The 18,177-nt window shown below is 41.1% G+C and overlaps 2 protein-coding genes across 2 annotated transcripts in view; both read right to left on the minus strand.

Annotated features, from left to right (window-relative positions):
- The window catches only part of LOC148047949 (uncharacterized), an 88,582-nt gene that overhangs the window by 47,529 nt on the left and 22,876 nt on the right, over positions 1 to 18,177 (minus strand). The window contains 1 exon segment of the mRNA XM_087708207.1: positions 9,206 to 10,301. Coding sequence (XP_087564333.1) covers positions 9,206 to 10,301 — 1,096 coding nt within the window.
- Positions 10,688 to 18,108, minus strand: LOC148047951 (zinc finger protein 232-like). Its single transcript, XM_087711149.1, has 5 exons — positions 17,185 to 18,108; positions 14,794 to 15,253; positions 13,900 to 14,016; positions 13,705 to 13,772; positions 10,688 to 10,753 (listed from the first exon to the last, which is right to left on the minus strand). Exons 1-5 carry the CDS (start codon positions 17,206 to 17,208, stop codon positions 10,688 to 10,690), a joined length of 735 nt encoding a protein of 244 aa, XP_087567275.1. The 5' UTR covers positions 17,209 to 18,108.

Here is an 18,177-nt window from a genome sequence, read left to right on the forward strand (position 1 = left end):
TTTAACTATTGTGGAGGATCCCAGTTCTATACCATGGGTGCAATTTGATTATGTTTTTGATATTTTCCTTTTGGGCTTAAGGAAGCAGCAGGTGGCGAGATGGCGCAGTGGTTAAATGCAGCACTGCAGGCTACTTCAGCTGACTGCAGTTCTGCAGTTCGGCTGTTCAAATCTCACCGGCTCAGGGTTGACTCAGCCTTCCATCCTTCCGAAGTGGGTAAAATGAGGACCCGGATTGTTGTTGGGGGCAATATGCTGACTCTGTAAACCGCTTAGAGAGGGCTGAAAGCCCTATGAAGCGGTATATAAGTCTAACTGCTATTGCTATTGCTATCTGTTAAACGTCTTGGAATCTCTCTGAGAGCTATGACTAACTGGTAGGAGATATTATTGACATGGTAGGAGATACTAAGAAGGTGGACCAAAGATAGTGATTGAGGAACCATGGGATGGCCTCTCCCAGGGGGAAGAAAAGAAAGACGGCACAGTGCTCACCAAGTAGTAAGGAAGGTGGAACTGGATTGCAAGAGCAGCAGAGAATCGATGGATACTGTCAGCTTATTCCACCAACGGTGGGTCATACATCCTCGCCCCCTTCCCCGGCCGGACAGCTGCGAAGTTTTGGCACTGTTTGCGGATTTTTCCCCGGAATGGGATCGGCAGGCGCAGGCCGAAGAGAGTCAGTTGGGAGGCCTGCTGGGAGGCTCACAAATCCCTCCGCATATTTGGAAGACAAATGACTCAGCAACTTTAAGTGAGTCAGCTCCATGCCAAAATAAGGGACTAGAATTGGAGCTTCACAACTACAGTGGACCAGTTTTAGAGCCTGAAAATCAGCTAAGTGATAGTACAAAGGAGTTTTATCAGCCGACACAGCATGCTCACTTCTCAGACAGTCTTGGCCATTTTTGACCAGTTTTAAGAAGTGCATTTAAAGTTGGACTCCGTGATCAATCTTATCACGGGGGAACAGGCGGAAAAGCCGCAGGTAACATTGACTGGTTGCCAGACAGAAAGATCTGGTCAAATATCATCAATGAATCAACTGAGGGAAGGAGTAAGCAGACAGCATTTTGACTGTACTTGTGGAAGAAAAAAAGATGATGTGCTGGTGAGGACCGAAATCCCATGGTATAGGAGTGTGTGTGTATGGGGTGGGGGGGGGGGCAGGCGATTGTTGAAGGAGCAGATTGTATTGAACATATATAATTCTGAGATAAATACGGGTAGATGGACTTCAAAAAGACGGATAGGACCTCTCTGTCGCAGCTTCCGCAGAGTGATAAGGGAGCAATAGATTTGGCAGCATATGAATATCTTCCGCAATGTGATAATTATTCCAGAATTCTTCTTAAGTTCAAACAACAGCTCTTTCCAAGCCTGCTCATGCAAATGAGAGGATTCTTGGCTTTCTTCCAAATTTTACCAACTCGAGTTTTTTCTAGTAGTGAAGTCACCCCGCTGATCCAGAGAGCCCCCAGGGAGAGCATTGCAGCGCATGGAAAAGCTGACCTGAAAAGTAAACCAAATAGGGAAAGCAAGTCAACTGAAATAGGGAGGAGACCTAGCATTACCAAGGAAATGTCGGCTGAGGTTTTGGATCCAACTAATGTGAAACTTCCTTCAACTGGCTTAATGCAAGATGAGACATTTCACTGCCTGCTTAGAAACTTTTTCTCTACTTTCAATATCGGAGCAGCAAGAAGTCTTAAAGAAACTCAAAGAGATGAGAAAGCTGCTGAAGCAGACTATCTCCTCTGCTGCTCCTTTGGGGTCGTTTGTTCTGTCCCCTTCAAGGCATGATACAATTCCAGAGAGTCAGCTGCTTAAAAGCCCAGTACAGCACATAGTGCCAGAGACAGCTGACAGCTAACAGTGCAAAGTGCTGTGGGATGAACACCAGAGTTGGAAGGTATCCAGGAAGGAATTTCCCAGTCCCCCTTAAAATGATACCAAGGAACGACATAAGAGGGGTGCCTCAAGTAAAATCATTAATCGTGGAGGCAGAGATTAATAGAGTTTATAGATCTGCAAGCCAGAAAGCAACAGGCAGAGAAACGACGCTTAAACAGACTTTTATGGAGTGCAGGCGATTAAATGGGTGTGTGAGCACAAATGGGGAAGGATGGGTGGAAGAGATTACTCAAGAAGCCTGACTAGGAAATAGCGTACAATCACCTTAAGAATACACTTCCTCTCATGGAATGTGGCAGGATGGAAAGGAAGTTGGTGTACGGATGACTGTATTAAATTTCTAAACAGGTATTGTGTAATTGCCTTGCAGGAGACTTGGGTTAGTGGTGACGAGGCCCCTATTGAGCTCCCTGGGTTTAATATTTGGCAGCTACCAGCAAAGAGGGTAGCTATAAAGGGAAGAGCCCCAGGAGGGTTGTGCATTTTGGTAAAAGCCAAATTAGGATGGAAGGGAAACGAGATATGCTCAGACCTTTATTTTCTCAAGCAATCCATTAGGCATACGGAGGGAAGTCAATAGTATTCATAAATGTGTATGTTAACCCAGCAATGGGAGACCTGTGGGAGGCACTAGAGGTAAAGATATTAGATATACAGAAAAATATTATAAAAACACCTCTAATTTTGGTAGGAGATTTTAATGCCCGTGTTGGCCCCTCGTTGGAGATTTTGTTGAAAATGGTACAATTCCAGATGGTTATTTACACAACCAACAATCATGGGACTCCCAAGATAGGAAAAAGAATAAAGACGGAGGGAAATTTTTAACAATGGTATACAATTATAACCTTCAAATTGTAGGCCAGTACTCAGAGGTTAGAAGGTACCCCATAACCTTTTTTGGTCCCAAGGCATGTAGCTCTATCGATTACTTTTGTGTTTCTCACAGCTTGGTCTCAGGGGCTACTTCGGTCTTGACGTTACCAAGGTCTGAAAGTGATCATCTTCCAATTGAGATGTCCCTGGTATTTCCTTCTGATTTAAGGAAAAGGAATCAAATAATTCAACAAATAGGCCACAACTTGGAAATAGCCCAGGAGAGAAGGCTAACATGGAAGAGGGTTGATGGGAAAGTAGTGACATAATTTTTGAATTCATCATGTATGGAAACCCTATCACTTATATGCTCAAATAGTACAGGTGAACAAGAGCTTTTAGTATATTTTGCGGAAATATGCCATAAATTGAAGCATTTTTTCATGAGGGCCAGTCTGATTATAGTCACTCAACAAGACATTATGACAGAAGATGGCAACATGAAAACAAAGATGGAATTAGAGCAGCAGGGCAGGAATCTGGAATGGTGGGAATATTTACAGATTAGAAATAGGTTTAAAAGCGATAAGGAACGGTTTGGGATCTATCTCAACTTTCAGGAGTTGGATAAGATTTTGTTTGGCGGAGATAAGAAAATGTTGTTGAAGATCTATCAATTTTTGACCTGTCAAGATGCTAAAGAAGAGATGGATAAAAGCCTTCTAATAGCATAGGAGAGAAATTTTGGCTATGAGATTGAAATGGGTGGGATCTATGGAGTAAGACTATTAAACTTACGATATCTACAGCGTTTAAAGAAAATATATACAAGATGGTTTATAGATGGCACTTTCCCCCAATGAGGTCAGCCAAAATGTTTCCTGGGTTATCCCCACTGTGTTGGAAATGTGGAAGAAGGGATGGCACATTCTACCATATTTGGTGGTCCTGTATTGAGGCCACGAAATACTGGAGAAGGATTCAAAACTGGCTAAAAGAGGTTACTGGGACAAGAATGGAATGGAAACCCGAGACTTTTTTACTAAGCATAAAACCAGAAAACATGAGTAAATCTATATGGCATTTGAGCCTATATATAATTGTGGCCGCAAGAATAACCTATGCGCAATTTTGGAAATCCACTACCATACCATCAGAAGATGCCATAATTAAAAAGATTTATGAGTGTGCAGAAATGGATAGAATGACGGGTTTGCTGAGGGACAAAGGAGAAACGGAACATTATCTTAGCTGGAACCTATGGTATATGTGGGCAACAAATAGAACAGCAGGGACGTAAAACTGGGAAAGTTAAATAGCTGTTAGTTGTTAACAATGGGAACTAAAAGTGAACGTGGGTATTGTAATACATCCCTGAATTTTGTAACAAGAAGATGCTGGTTAGAGACTAAACAATGAGGAAGAAAAAAAATGTTGGGCTGTGAATGACTGTCACCGGGGGGCGGGGGAGGGTGGTTTGTATGTTTAAAGCTGTATTTGTATGTCTTATTAAAAAATGAATAACCAATAAAGACTATTTTAAAAAAAACATGGTTTGATAACGACTGCAAGGAAAGGAGAAAACAGCTCAGGAAATCACTTAGGAGATATTTAATCAGCCCAAACATGGAATTACAGGAGTATATCATGATGAGGCAGAAATATAAGCAGCTATTGAAGAAGAAAAAGGCCTCTTATACTGATAATTTATGGGCTGGCTTGTTTGTTGTTTGTTTGTTTGTTTATTGGATTTATATGCCGCCCTTCTCCCAAAAGGACTCGGGGCGGCGTACAACATAAAAAAAACACATATTACATAAGCTTAAAAAAATTAATAGAATATCCAAAAAACAAACCCAATTAAGATTAACAATAACATTTTAAAAATTCAATTAAAATTAACAATAATCAATCATTTATTTTATTCTGTTCAGGCCAGGCCAGCCTGCTGGAAAAGCCAACTGTTTAGGGCGCGTCAGAAGGACCGGAGGTCGTGGATTATACGAACCTCCAGGGGCAGCTCATTTCAGAGGGAAGGCGCTCCCACAGAGAACAGGCAGCAAAGCTGGCATCACCCACTCTTCTGGTTGGGAATCTCAAATAGCAATAGCAATAGCAGATTTTTATATACCGCTTCATAGGGCTTTCAGCCCTCTCTAAGCGGTTTACAGAGTCAGCATATTGCCCCCAACAACAATCCGGGTCCTCATTTTACCCACCTCGGAAGGATGGAAGGCTGAGTCAACCCTGAGCCGGTGAGATTTGAACCGCTGAACTGCTGATCTAGCAGTCAGCTGAAGTGGCCTGCAGTACTGCACTCTACCCACTGCGCCACCACGGCTCAAAAATTATTGAAGATAGAAAATCAATAAGTGACCCAAATATTACTGCAGTTGGGAGTAAGTTGGGAGAGGCATTTGGCCACTCCAGCAGTAGCGGAATGTTCTGATGATGTGATATCTTCTCTGAGCCTGAAACAGGGATATGAAGCTTTATCCCAGTGGGCAGAAGTGTCAATCATGGAGGTGAGTCCTTCCTGAAGTTAAACAAAGCTCCAGGACAGGATGCGCTCCCGACATCGTTATTTAAAGAAAACATAACCTGGTGGGCGCCTGTCCTGGAGGGTCTCTTTACTTTTATTAATAGAACAGGGCAAATTCCTGCTAGTTGGCGCACATCAATAATTATTCCACTACATAAAAAAGGCTCTAGAGATAACCCAGATAATTTCTGGTTGTCTAATCGATATTTCAGCAAAAAATTATGCTAAGTATTTCCTTCATAAATTAGAAGATTGGATAAAAAGAGATAACATCCTAGCTGAAGAACAGACAGGCTTCAGGAGTGGAAGATCTATTATGGACAATTGTTTTGTATTGGACCATCTAATAACAAAGTTTAAGTTTTGGAACAAACCACTGTATGCGGCATTTATAGACCTGAAGGCTGACTTCGATACAAGTAATAGACAAATTTTATGGGATAAATTAGAGGCCATGGGAATAGAAAAGAAATTGCTATATTTAATTAGATTGTTATACATGGAAACCCAGGTTAGAGTTAAGGTGAACAGGATAGGATCGGTGACAAATGCAATCCCAATAAATAAGGGCGTAAGACAAGGTTGCATTTTAGCTCCAACACTTTTCAATTTATACTTAAACGACTTGCCAAAATGTTTGGAAGACATATCACTCCATGGGCCTAGTATAGGAACAAGACAGGTAAATTGCTTGTTATACGCCGATGATATAATTTTGATGTTGGTCTCACAGGTGGGGCTACGAAGGTCACTCGGAAGGTTGGCAGCATATTGTATAAAGAATCGCTTGATGATTAACGTAGAGAAATCAAAGGTAATGATATTTAGCAGACAACAAAAGATGAGGAGATGGGTTTTATATGGCAGTCATTTACCCATTTAGGGATAGTATTCCAGACAAATGGTAAATGGAATAAACATGTAAAAGCCAGAGCTAAGAAGGCCCTTGCTCGGAAGGCCCAATTAAATAAACTTATCTTAGAGAAAACTCCATCTTAATTAACCCCCGTGTTAAAAGATCTTTCAGGTGAAAATTGAACTAGTACTTACCTATGGGGCAGAAATATGGGGGTTAGTTAAGTTGCCTGGGTTGGAAATCCCTCAAAATAAGTTATTGAGGAGAATCTTGGCAGTGTCCCCTGGAACCCCAGCATGCGTAGTGAGGGCAGAATTGGGAGTACATGCGATTGGCACAAGGGCCATGTTGAAGACCGTTTATTATTGGCTAAGAATAATCGAGATGGAGGAAGGGAGGTTAGTAAAGGTAGCGCTAATGGAGCAATTATCTCAAGCAATAAAAATAATTGGTTATCAAGAATTTTGAAGCAGGTATCAAGCTTTGGTATTCCTTTAAACTGGCAGAAGCACCATCTCAGGCAGATCAGAACTTGGATTGCAGAGATTTAAGGACATAAGTGCACAATCAGACATTGCACAGATGACAGCAGTAAAAGTTTGCCCCTGATTATCAGTAAACAAACAAATTTTTAAAATAGAAAAATATTTCACTTTGCCTTTATCTCCCGTCATAAGGAGATTTTTTTTCCAAATTGAGATTGGACCAACTTTAAACAAACAAGTTTTGGGGCAGGTATAAGGGGATCCCTGCAAGTGAAAGAGTCTATTTTTGTGGGACAGGGGAAGTCGAAACAATGTCCCACGTAATTTTTGATTGTCCCCTGTACTCAAATTTGAGGGAACACCAGTTGGGTAGGATCTTTTATACTCTTTTTGAATTAACAAAGCCTTTTATTTTTTTTTCAGTGATTATGTTTTAGATTCCTTATAGAAGACATGTGAAAAGTATGTTTAAATTATATAAACCCCTAAACCCCTATATAAATTATATAAACCCCTAAGTCTAAAGAGCGCTTTTTGGAACATGGTTTGTTAGGTACCAATTTGCAGTTGGTGAAATGGATTGCCAAATTTACTGAAAAATTGATGAAAATAAGGACAAAGTTGGTGCAGAACATAGTAGATTGTAGAAAAGACCACTTGACGGGGTAGACATAGGGGTGACATTATAATATAATTTCAAGCATATTTAATTTGCATCTTAAATTATTGCATTCCATTCTGATTATATTTTAAATTGAATTTTATTCCATTTACATTTTAAATTGTGGTTTATTTCAATCTCATTTTAAATTGTAGTTTTTGTCTCTGGAACTTAATATTTTGATATGGCCTAAGGGCTAATCAATAAAAATTGATTGACTAACTGGGAGAATAATGACAGTTGGGAAATAAAAAGCACATTTCTAAAAATAAATTAAAATGAACGTATATACCACGGACTTCAAACTCCATGCATCACGTGCCCATCATGGGACATATTGCAACAATTTCCCTATTTCCGGAGCTGGAGTGGGCGTGTCCTTCACATAACACAACCAGCCTGTGAGCTGCCAGTTTGACATTCCTATATACTGTATATATACATTCAAAAATGTATAAATCATAATTATAATGACATGGCCATTGTTTCTTTTTTCATTACTAAATTCATCTCTCGATGACTGTCAGGAGGGTGTTTTGGCGATTCTCCAGTCTATAAACCATGTTACGGGAAATAAGACTATGGGTGCTGAAGCCCTTTCCACACTCCATGCATATACGGCTTCTCCCCTGTGTGGATCCTTTGATGCCATGTCAGATACTTATTTGCTCTAAAGTCCTTTCCACATTCCATGCATTTCTGATATTCACCTGTAGGGATCCTTTGATGGGATGTAAGTTGACTGATTATTCTAAAATCCTTTCCACACTCCATGCATTTATATGGCTTCTGCCCTTGTGTGGATCCTTTGATGGGATGTAAGTTCCTTCCTTGTTCTGAAGTTCTTTCCACACTCCATGCATTTATATAGCTTCTCCCCTGTTTGGATCCCTTGATGCCATGTAAGATAACTGCTTGCTCTGAAGTCTTTTCCACACTCCATGCATTTATATGGTTTCTCACCACAACAAGCCACAACAGCGATTGACACAAGTGACATTGAGCTTGCCATGCCCATCCCGGCCCCCTAAGGTCAAACACAACTCTGATGTGGCCCTCAATGAAATAGAGTTTGACACCCCTGGTATAAAGAGATATTTAAGTGACCAAAGCTGCACATGGAGTTTAAACCCAGTTCAGGCTTCATGGCCAAAGAAGATCTGGTCATTTTGGGAGCCAGTAAAGCACCAAGTTTGTTTCTGGGTTGTTGGGTGGGCATGTCCAGCACGTGACACAACTAGCTCAAGAGTGACACTCCTATATACTGTATATGTAGATACATTTTAAAAATGTATAAATCATAATTGTAATGAAAAGTGCCCATTGTTTCTTTTTTCATTTCTAAAAATCCTTTTCAGAGTTCAGTCTGTAAATTATAAATCCATACATAGAATCCATTCAATCAATAATTAGCATAGATTCTCACCCAAATTAATAATTGTTTGATGATTCTCCAGCCTATGAATCATGTTATGGGAAATAAGACTATGGGGTGTGCTGAAGCCCTTTCCACACTCCATACATTTACCGTATTTTTCGGAGTATAAGAAGCACCTCCCCCCACTGCTTGTATGAGCCAAGGTGGCGCAGTGGTTAAATGCAGCACTGCAGGCTACTGCTAGATCAGCAGGTCAGCGGTTCAAATCTCACCGGCTCAGGGTTGACTCAGCCTTCCATCCTTCCGAGGTGGGTAAAATGAGGACCCAGATTGTTGGGGGCAATATGCTGACTCTCTGTAAACCGCTTAGAGAGGGCTGAAAGCCCTATGAAGCGGTATATAAGTCTACTGCTATTGCTATATAAGTCTACTGCTATTGTTCTCAAGTCCTCACACTCCATGCATTTATATGGCTTCGCCCCTGTGTGGATCCTTTGATAGATAATAAGATGAATGTTTTGGCTAAAGTCCTTTCCGCACTCCATTCATTTACATGGCTTCTCCCTTGTGTGCATCCTTTGATGGGATGTAAGTTTACTGTTTGTTCTGAAGCCCTTTCCACACTCCATGCATTTATATGGCTTCTCCCCTGTATGGATCCTTTGATGGGATGTAAGTTTACTTCTTGTTCGGAAGCCCTTTCCACACTCCATGCATTTATATGGCTTCTCCCCTGTGTGGATCCTTTGATGGGGTATAACTTCACAATTTGTTCTGAAACCCTTTCCACACTCCATGCATTTATATGGCTTTTCCCCTGTGTGCATCCTTTTATGGAATGTAAGTTGACTGGTTGTTCTGAAGCCCTTTCCACACTCCATGCATTTATATGGCTTCTCCCCTGTGTGGATCCTTTGATGGGATGCAAGTTTACTGCTTGTTCGGAAGCCCTTTCCACACTCCATGCATTTATATGGCTTCTCCCCTGTGTGGATCCTTTGATGGGATGTAAGATTACTGCTTCTTTGGAATCTCTTTCCACACTCCATGCATTTATATGGCTTCTCCCCTGTGTGCATCCTTTTATGGAATGTAAGTTGACTGGTTGTTCTGAAGCACTTTCCACACTCCATGCATTTATATGGCTTCTCCCCTGTGTGGATCCTTTGATGGGGTATAACTTCACAATTTGTTCTGAAACCCTTTCCACACTCCATGCATTTATATGGCTTCTCCCCTGTGTGCATCCTTTTATGTAATGTAAGTTGACTGGTTGTTCTGAAGCCCTTTCCACACTCCATGCATTTATATGGCTTCTCTCCTGTGTGGATCCTTTGATGGGATGTAAGTTTACTGCTTGTTCTGAAGCCCTTTCCACACTCCATGCATTTATATGGCTTCTCCCCTGTGTGGATCCTTTGATGGGATGTAAGATTACTGCTTCTTCGGAATCTCTTTCCACACTCCATGCATTTATATGGCTTCTCCCCTGTGTGCATCCTTTTATGGAATGTAAGTTGACTGGTTGTTCTGAAGCCTTTTCCACACTCTATGCATTTATATGGCTTCTCCCCTGTGTGGATCCTTTGATGGGATGCAAGTTCACTGCTTGCTCTGAAATCCTTTCCACACTCCATGCATTTATATGGCTTCTCCATTGTGGATGTCTTTTTATTAACAGTCTTGTTTCCATCTTCATTGCATTTATTTGTCTTCTCTCCCATGTGAAAACTTTTCTGTGACTCAAGAGACCCATTTTCTTCAGAACGTGTGAACATCCAACTGTATTTTTTTCTCTTTTCTTTGCCCATATTGGCTCCTCCTTTGGCTTGTGATGGACAGGGTCCATTTACATCTAATGTTTCTTTGTAGAGTCTTACACCTTTCTCAATATATTTCTTCTTTAGTTTTTCTTGTTGATCAATAAAGTCCTGCATCAGAGCAACAATCGAAGGAGATGACCTTTCCTTATTCCAGTTATTTGACAGGTTTCTCTCCTGCCTTTGGAATTCTGTTTGAATTGCAGGTTTCTCCATTACATCTCCTTGTCTGAACACTTTGACTGGTTCTCCAGAGTCTTTATTCTCATTCTCATTATCACCTTCAAAGGAAAAGAGAAATGAAAGTGGGAGAAAGGTTAGGAAAAAAATCACTCTGTCAGAAGTCATATTGATTGCCTTCCGCTATTGTGCCAAATTCTAATATATACTGCATATTTGCATCTTAATAATGGCATGGTATAGAAGTGATAATATCTCTATTGATAAGGCATAAAACCTTGGAAAAGATATTAAGTCAAACAACCACAATGGCAACTCTTAATAGGACTGTGTGATGAAATTTGGCATTACCTCAAACAAATAATTACTTTGTCATAAAATATTTATGTAGAAATATAAAGTAGATCAGATATATCTAAGGAAAATGCCATTGATCTATTTCCTTCCTAGGAGCAGTAGAAAAACACAACTTTCCCTTCTGCCTCTGAAGAGACCTATTTATAAATGTTTTCATACGAACTAGTTAATGGCATCTAACTACAAAATGTCTTCCTGAACTCTCTGACTGGAGAGTGGAAAACCCTTACCAAGAGAGGCCACATTCTTATAATTCTCCAGCATGACTTCCCAATGCAGAGCTTTTTGGTCAGGATCCAGCTGAGACCATTCCTCCTCGGAGAAATAAACGGCCACCTCCTCAAAGGGCAGAAGACCCTCCTGAAAGGAAAAAAAAATGCAGATCGGACCAAGGAAGAACTGCAGGATCTTTCCTATTATTAAGAATTTTATATAGCAAACATAGACATTAAGATAAATGGCTCTATGCTTAGTAAGGATCTGTGGTTTAGATGACAAAATTGACAGAACAAAAAGCATTTGACTAAAGAAAGATTTTAGGCAGGTTTTATCTACTTGAATGATTCTGTAGCACTTTCAGTGCCATTCAGGTTAAATAAGCCTTGTTTTCTTCTGGATCAATTGATCTACCAAACAGCCAGCCAGACCTCATCAAAATACTCTTCCTTCTGGATCTATTAATCCATCCATCCACAATCAAAAGGTCCTAAGTGACTTGAGAGAATCAACTGGCAGGTGGGCCTTGGAAAGCTCACCAATCACTGACACTAACCCTTCCTTGGATAGTGTTCTGGATAGTGTCCTGAAGGCCTTTAAACCATCCCTGCCTTTAAAGAAGGAAATGTGTCTGTAGGGGAAGGGATTTTTTGTAGTGTTTTATGAAATGGCTTCTGTTGTTCTAAGAAGGAACAATCCTGTTCATCCTCAACACCTTCATGAAAGTGCTGGGAGAGCTCACACAGACCCCTGGTTGTGCCATTAATGTGCTATTAATACACAGAGACTCTGGTCCTCCTCAGATTGCAAGGAAGCTGCTAGTAGTCTGAGCCATTGGCTGGACAGTAAATACGGAAATGGAGAATGTTTTCCATTGAAGACAATTCTTAGCCTGTGCAAAGCTGGATTGTTTGGCTTCCAAATCCAGGCACAAGTCAGAAGATTAAAATTTACTTTCTAAGCTAATGGGGCCTTGGCTAATTGTTCTTTCAGAATACTTTTTACTTTGAGATGTTTCTATATTTTTACTGTCCTGGGATTTGAATAATCTTAACTATTAACCATGTATTTTTCTTATTGATGATTATAAATGAAGCATTTGAAAAATGGAAATTTGCTAGTTTGAATATTTAAATATTTTATATATTTTTATATAGGATAGTTTAGTTAGAAGGGACCTTGCAACTCTTCTACTCCAACCTCCTGCTTAGGGAGGAAAATCTATACCTTTTCCGACAAATGGCTATCCAAGTTTCCACCCACTGCTTCTTGTCCTGCCCTCAGGTTCTTTGGAAAACAGCTTGACTCCCTCTTCTTTGTGGCAGCCCCTGAGATATTGGAACACTGCTGTCATCTCACCCCTAGTCCTTCTTTTCATTAAACTAGACATACCCAATTCCAGCAACCGTTTTTTATATGTTTCAGCCTCCAGTTCCATAATCAGCTTTATTGGTCTTCTCATCTAGGGTGGACAGGTGCTCACTTACCTATTTTAACTTGTGTTCCTAAACTTGTGGTGCTGTTTTTGATAAGTTGGACTGGTTTTTTTCCCTTTGCATAAAGGCAGATGAAAAACACGAGTTACGTAGTTCTGCTTTCTCCCTGTCGCTTTCTTACCACCTGTTTGATTGCAGATTGTATGGCACTCACGATTAAATGCTTGATTTTGCTTGACAGCAAGGTTGATATTCTTACCTACACAAAACATCTATGTTATATGCACTATATTAATTTTAGATTGTTGGGGACAGAAATGTTCTGTATCAATTAATTATCTGTCCCCACTGTTTAGTTTAAATGTTTATCCAGAGAATCTGTGAATGTAATGCCAAGTAATCCATTTGCTTGATGGACGCAAACCATCTCTTTTGTACAGTTTTTCATAGGACAAGCTGCAGACGTCATGACTAACATAAAGAATTCTGTAAAACATTATTTATTGAAAAGTTGGAGGAATAATTAGCGAAAGGAGTTTTTAGTTTTTAAAGTGCTAGTCTTAAAAAAAATCCTAAAAAGAATCTCCAACCAAAAGGAAAGGGGAAAATGGCAGAAGACAGTACAGGTAGTCCTCAACTTATAACAGTTTTTAGTGATTTACAATGACAAAAATGACGTATGCCCATTTTTCACACCTACGACTGTTCCAGCATCCCCATGGCCACATGATCAAACTGACTCATATTTATGACAGTTGCAGGGTCCCAGGGTCATGTGATCACTTTTTGTGAACCTCTGACAAGCAAAGTCATTAGGGAAGCCACTTAACAACAACCATACTTCTAACTTCAGCGATTCACTTAACACCTGTGGCAAGAAAGGTCGTAAAATGGGGCAAAGTTCACTTAACAAATGTGTCACTCAACAACAAAAAATTTAGGCTCAATTGTGGTCCTAAGTCAAAGACTACCTATAATATGTACAACAGCTGATTTCCTGAGGGAAAAAATAAAAATCTAGTAAATCAAAATTATTCTCATACCTGAGTTGGAGGTTCAGTCATGGTTTCCGCTCCCCCCAAACAAAGAGTCGACTTCCTTCTATTCTTCCCTGTGAGGGAGACAGAATTTCAAAAGGGATAATTAATAAAATGGGAGGAGGTATGCTATAGAGGAGAGGACACAGAGAAGATGAGAAAGTTAGGATTTATCAAAGGAGTGGAAGGACCTTATATTACCTCCTGAGGTGTCCTGAACTGGATTTTCCTGAGGGATCCTCCTGAACGACAGTTCTTGAGGGAGATTTGACAAATGCCTCTTTGTTTCAGGATCTCTGATCTCCATTGGGAAGGATCCAGGAAAAAAAGAATTAATGGAAATTACATATCATGAAGTGGTGTGTACCTCTATTTAACACCTGATAAACTGCCAAAGATTTTTCAAATCTCAAAGGAATTTCAAATACATGTTTGAAATGTAAATGAAAAAAAGGAACTTTTTACCAACTCTGCTGGACTTGTGACAAAGCAAAGAAATACTGGGATAAGATTTATAATTTACTGCAGAAGATTCTCAAAGTGGGCATGAAAATCAAACCAGAGACTTTTCTTTTAGGTTTAATAGACAAAGAGATGGAAAAACATTCTCGAACTTTATATATGCTGTTATATATGTTAAGAGAAGCAAGGATGCTCTTTGCAAAGCGGACAGATATTTTAATAGCCACAAAGGAGAAGTCATTGGAAAAACTGATGGAAGAGATGGAAAAATTAACTGCTTTAGTTAAAGAAAAGACCAAGCCAACCTTGCTTCTACTTTGGAACCACTGCTGGGTTTTGTTCTTGAGATCGAAAAAAAATGACACTTTGATTGAGTTTTGCTGATTACATAAGTTTGTTGTTATATAGAATTTGCTAGTACATATTAAGAATGTAAATGTAAAACATTGAACCTGTAATGTTACCATTTTATTCAATTGTGCTAAAAAGATTCAGATTTTCAATGATTTTGTTTTTCGCCCTTTACCTTACCCTTCTTTCACTTCACTTCCCACTTTCCTACTATTTTCATTTTCTTGCATTTTATATCTTAATAAACCTACAAAAATTTGATACAAAAGTTTGAACATATTATTATATTCAGCCCAAGAAGAAGTCCTCTCACCGGCAACTCAACCTGCTCCTTCTCCTCCTCCGCCTGGCTCAGGAGGAAGCCTTCCACCAGGGCCACCGCCTGGGAGCTGGTCTCTGCTCCACACTCCCGCACCCAGCTCTCCATCTGCAGGGGCAGAAGGGCCAGGAACTGCTCCAGAACAACCAGGTCCAGCATCTGTGCTTTTGTGTGCTTTTCTGGTCTCAACCACTGACTACAAAAGTAGTGGAGTTGACTACAAAGTCCTCGGGGACCCTCATCCTCCTGATATTGGACGCTCCTGAAGTTCCAGGCCTGAACTTCTGAAATGATGGCTCCTTCTTCCAGCATCTTCTGCCCAGTTTTTGCCCAGATCTTCCCACAGATTCCAGACTGGGCACCAGAAGGGTCTTTTCCAGTTCCCTCAGTTGCTAAAGGAAGGCCAGCCATTCTCTCTCTGCCCTGTAACACAATTGGTGCAATTGAAACCTGTGTATCTTCAAATGCTTTTTTATTCATAGCAATGTTCATTTAGTCTTGGGAATACCAGAACAAGCCATTAAGCCCTCCTTGCCAAAGGGATCATTTTTTTCTCTACATGATCAACAAATGGCCTCAATTTTGCAATTTTCTTATAGAAGAACGAATAAATCTAAGCTAGTAGATCAGATCATTTATCAACACTCATCCCCACAGAAGGAAGCATTTTTCTGACCTGTAAAGTTATAACTTTCAGCAAGAAGATTCAGTCCATAAAGTCCTCGCTGTTACGAATGACAGCTCGGAAGCAGCCAGGTGCGTCTTAGCCAATCAGACGTGCCTGTCAGTTGCCGAGCTGTCATCAGCGCGAGCTGTAACACGAGCCAGGTGCTTGCAGTTTAAAAGGCAAGCCGTTTAAACAGTTAACTGTCTTGTTAGAGCAACAACCTTGCCGATTGCTCTATTGTTTTCAGCTGTTCCTGCAGCCGCCCAGCCGGCTTCATCTAATACATTGTTGCGAGTTTTGTTACACTACTTCAGCTACTGAATAAAAGGTTACAGTGTTTTAAAGGACCTGCCTGGTTTTTTTTCAGTTACAATACTGGCGACGAAGGTGGGATGGGATGGGATTGATATGCGATTCCCGCAGGAGCCAAACAACATCAGCCAACTAGTAAGGAGCCACAGGACAGCCAGAAGCCTGTCGCTGCCTTCGTTCTCCGGCCGTGCTGCCTGCGCCCACTGCGAGCCTTGCCGCCGTGCCTCAACTCCTGCCGAAGCCGCTCGTTGCAAGCCTTCGGCGCCTACATGCCTCCAGGGCACGAATTCCTCCCTGCGATGCCTCTGCAAGCATCTCAAAGCCCCTGTCTCCACTTCGCTGCCTCCAGGGCACGAATTCCTCCCCGCGATGCCTGCCTGACCAGGAGAGAGAGAGAGGAAGAAGGAGGAGGACTGAAGCGTGTCCCTGCCATCCGTCTCCTGCCTTGCTTCCTCGGCCTCCTGGCCTCAGCTCCGCGCCTCAACGAAGGGAAAGGAGAAGCCTGCCTTCTCGGACTTCCGACGCCTCCTCGGCCTTCCGTCGTTCCCCTGTCTTAGCTGCCTCCAGGGCCTGAAATCCTCCTGTCCTGCCTGTCTCTTAAGATACAAACCTGCTTCCCACTCTGCTCGAGGCCTTCAACGAGCCTGGACTGGGGAATTCAAAGTTGTTTTGTTTGGGCATGCGCAGTTAAGGGGGGGGGATTTTAAATAAATAAAATGTAATTTTCAAAGTTGCTTGTTATTGCAAATATGCAAATGTAATTTTCAAAGTTGCTTGTTATTGCAAATGTAATTTTCAAAACTAATTGAAGCTACTAGCCCAGAATGTTCCTGGACAGAGTTGCTAAATTTCTACTTCTGTTACAAAGTTAAGCATTACATTAAAGTGGTTACAAGTGGTTACAGTTATCAGGTTGACTGGGGGGAAGGAGAGAACACAATTGCAAATGGTAAAACAGGAAGACAAAAATGTAAATGAATTGTACAACACAGAAGGGCAAATGTATAATGTACAATTGAATGGTTATTATACAAATAACTGGGGGGAAGGAGTGTTATAACCCAGCAACAACCTGTGTTGCGTTCTAATTGGTTGGTCAAGGCACAGCATCTGATTGGCTGGCCTCGTGACAGTTGGGCTTGACAGTTGCTTCTGGCTAGTATAAATACCCTGACAGTTGCAGGGAGAATCGAATCGCTTGTCATCTGGTACTAATAAAGATCTGTCTTGCATACATGGCTCCTGCGTGTCAATCCCTCACAACAACAACCCACACTCACACACGAGTTTACAATAATGGGCATTTTGGATAATTTAAATTTCTTTTTACTCAAAGGGAAAGACTTGCATTTTAAAAATATAGATCTACATTTACCTTTAAGCAGGGTTCACACAGCATACAACATACAAAAGACCAGAACCAGTTCACAAAGCAGGAAAATTCAGTTCACAAAAAATGAGGTGCTAATCCTTTGACTCTGCTCCATTTATTTCTTCATTCATACAGGTGAGCAGGGTCACACAATGTGTCCTAAGCACAAACAGATCAATCAAATCCAGGGGTTCAGTTCGAAATGTTGCAGAAATGAGATCAGACCAGCTCTTTGTCAGAGGGAAAGGTTTATTGCACAAGGTTCAGCAATGATAGGTCAAGCAAAATCTGAACCCCGGCCGAAGGGCAGTTGTTTACAGACTTTTATACCCTTTAGCCAGCATATCAATCACCCCAAAGTACATTGCCTTCCTGTGTCACATACACCTCTTTCCTGTGTCAGTCCCTGTACCCAGTCCCCCCTACTGTGACAAGACATTCATTCAGCTTACTCAATTGCCCCCCAAAAGGGAGTACTTGTACCAATATCCTGGTTCCTTTGTTTTAGCTTGGGGAGGCAGACAGAACAATTAATCCTTGCCCTGTTCCACATGGTCAAGAAACTTTAATATCCAGCTTTATTTATCTAGTTGCCAATTTCTCTTTTACTATGAAATATAAAAGATTAAATGCACACAGCTCAATACGATGACGCAATTGACTATCTCCCTGAAACAAATTGAGTTGCAAAAGGCTCCAAGCCGAGTTTGATGTCATCCAGCACAGAGTGAGAATGTAGGCAACCATCTTTTGCATCTCTTCATTTCAAAGTTGTTTGCCATACAAGCTCCCGCTCTCCCCTATGCAGGAGCTATTCCCACGAAATGGGGAGCTAAGGACGATCCCTTTTCTTTCTGGGATCTGGAATTCTTCCTGAGGGCAGCATGCATCTTCTGGAGCTCTCCTTTGCTACGATCATGGAAAAGGGCGGCAGAGAAACATGGGAATGTTTCTCTGCCAAAACATGGGTCTCCCCCACTCCTAAGATTGACTTGG

Source organism: Thamnophis sirtalis, unplaced genomic scaffold (assembly GCF_051295495.1).
Source record: "Thamnophis sirtalis isolate CommonGarterSnake01/CBP01778 unplaced genomic scaffold, rThaSir2_p1.2 scaffold_3, whole genome shotgun sequence".
NCBI classification, from domain to species: Eukaryota; Metazoa; Chordata; class Lepidosauria; order Squamata; family Natricidae; genus Thamnophis; species Thamnophis sirtalis.

Bases quoted from the DNA above. Each gene is read 5' to 3' on its own strand.
- LOC148047951 (XM_087711149.1), bottom strand. From the start codon at position 17,208: ATGCTGTGTGAACCCTGCTTAAAG. The intron at 15,254-17,184 runs GTAAATGTAGAT...ATTGTGTTACAG, and splicing joins TGTGTGAACCCTGCTTAAAG to GGCAGAGAGAGAATGGCTGG. The intron at 10,754-13,704 runs GTATGAGAATAA...TTTCCTTTGAAG, and splicing joins TGACTGAACCTCCAACTCAG to GTGATAATGAGAATGAGAAT.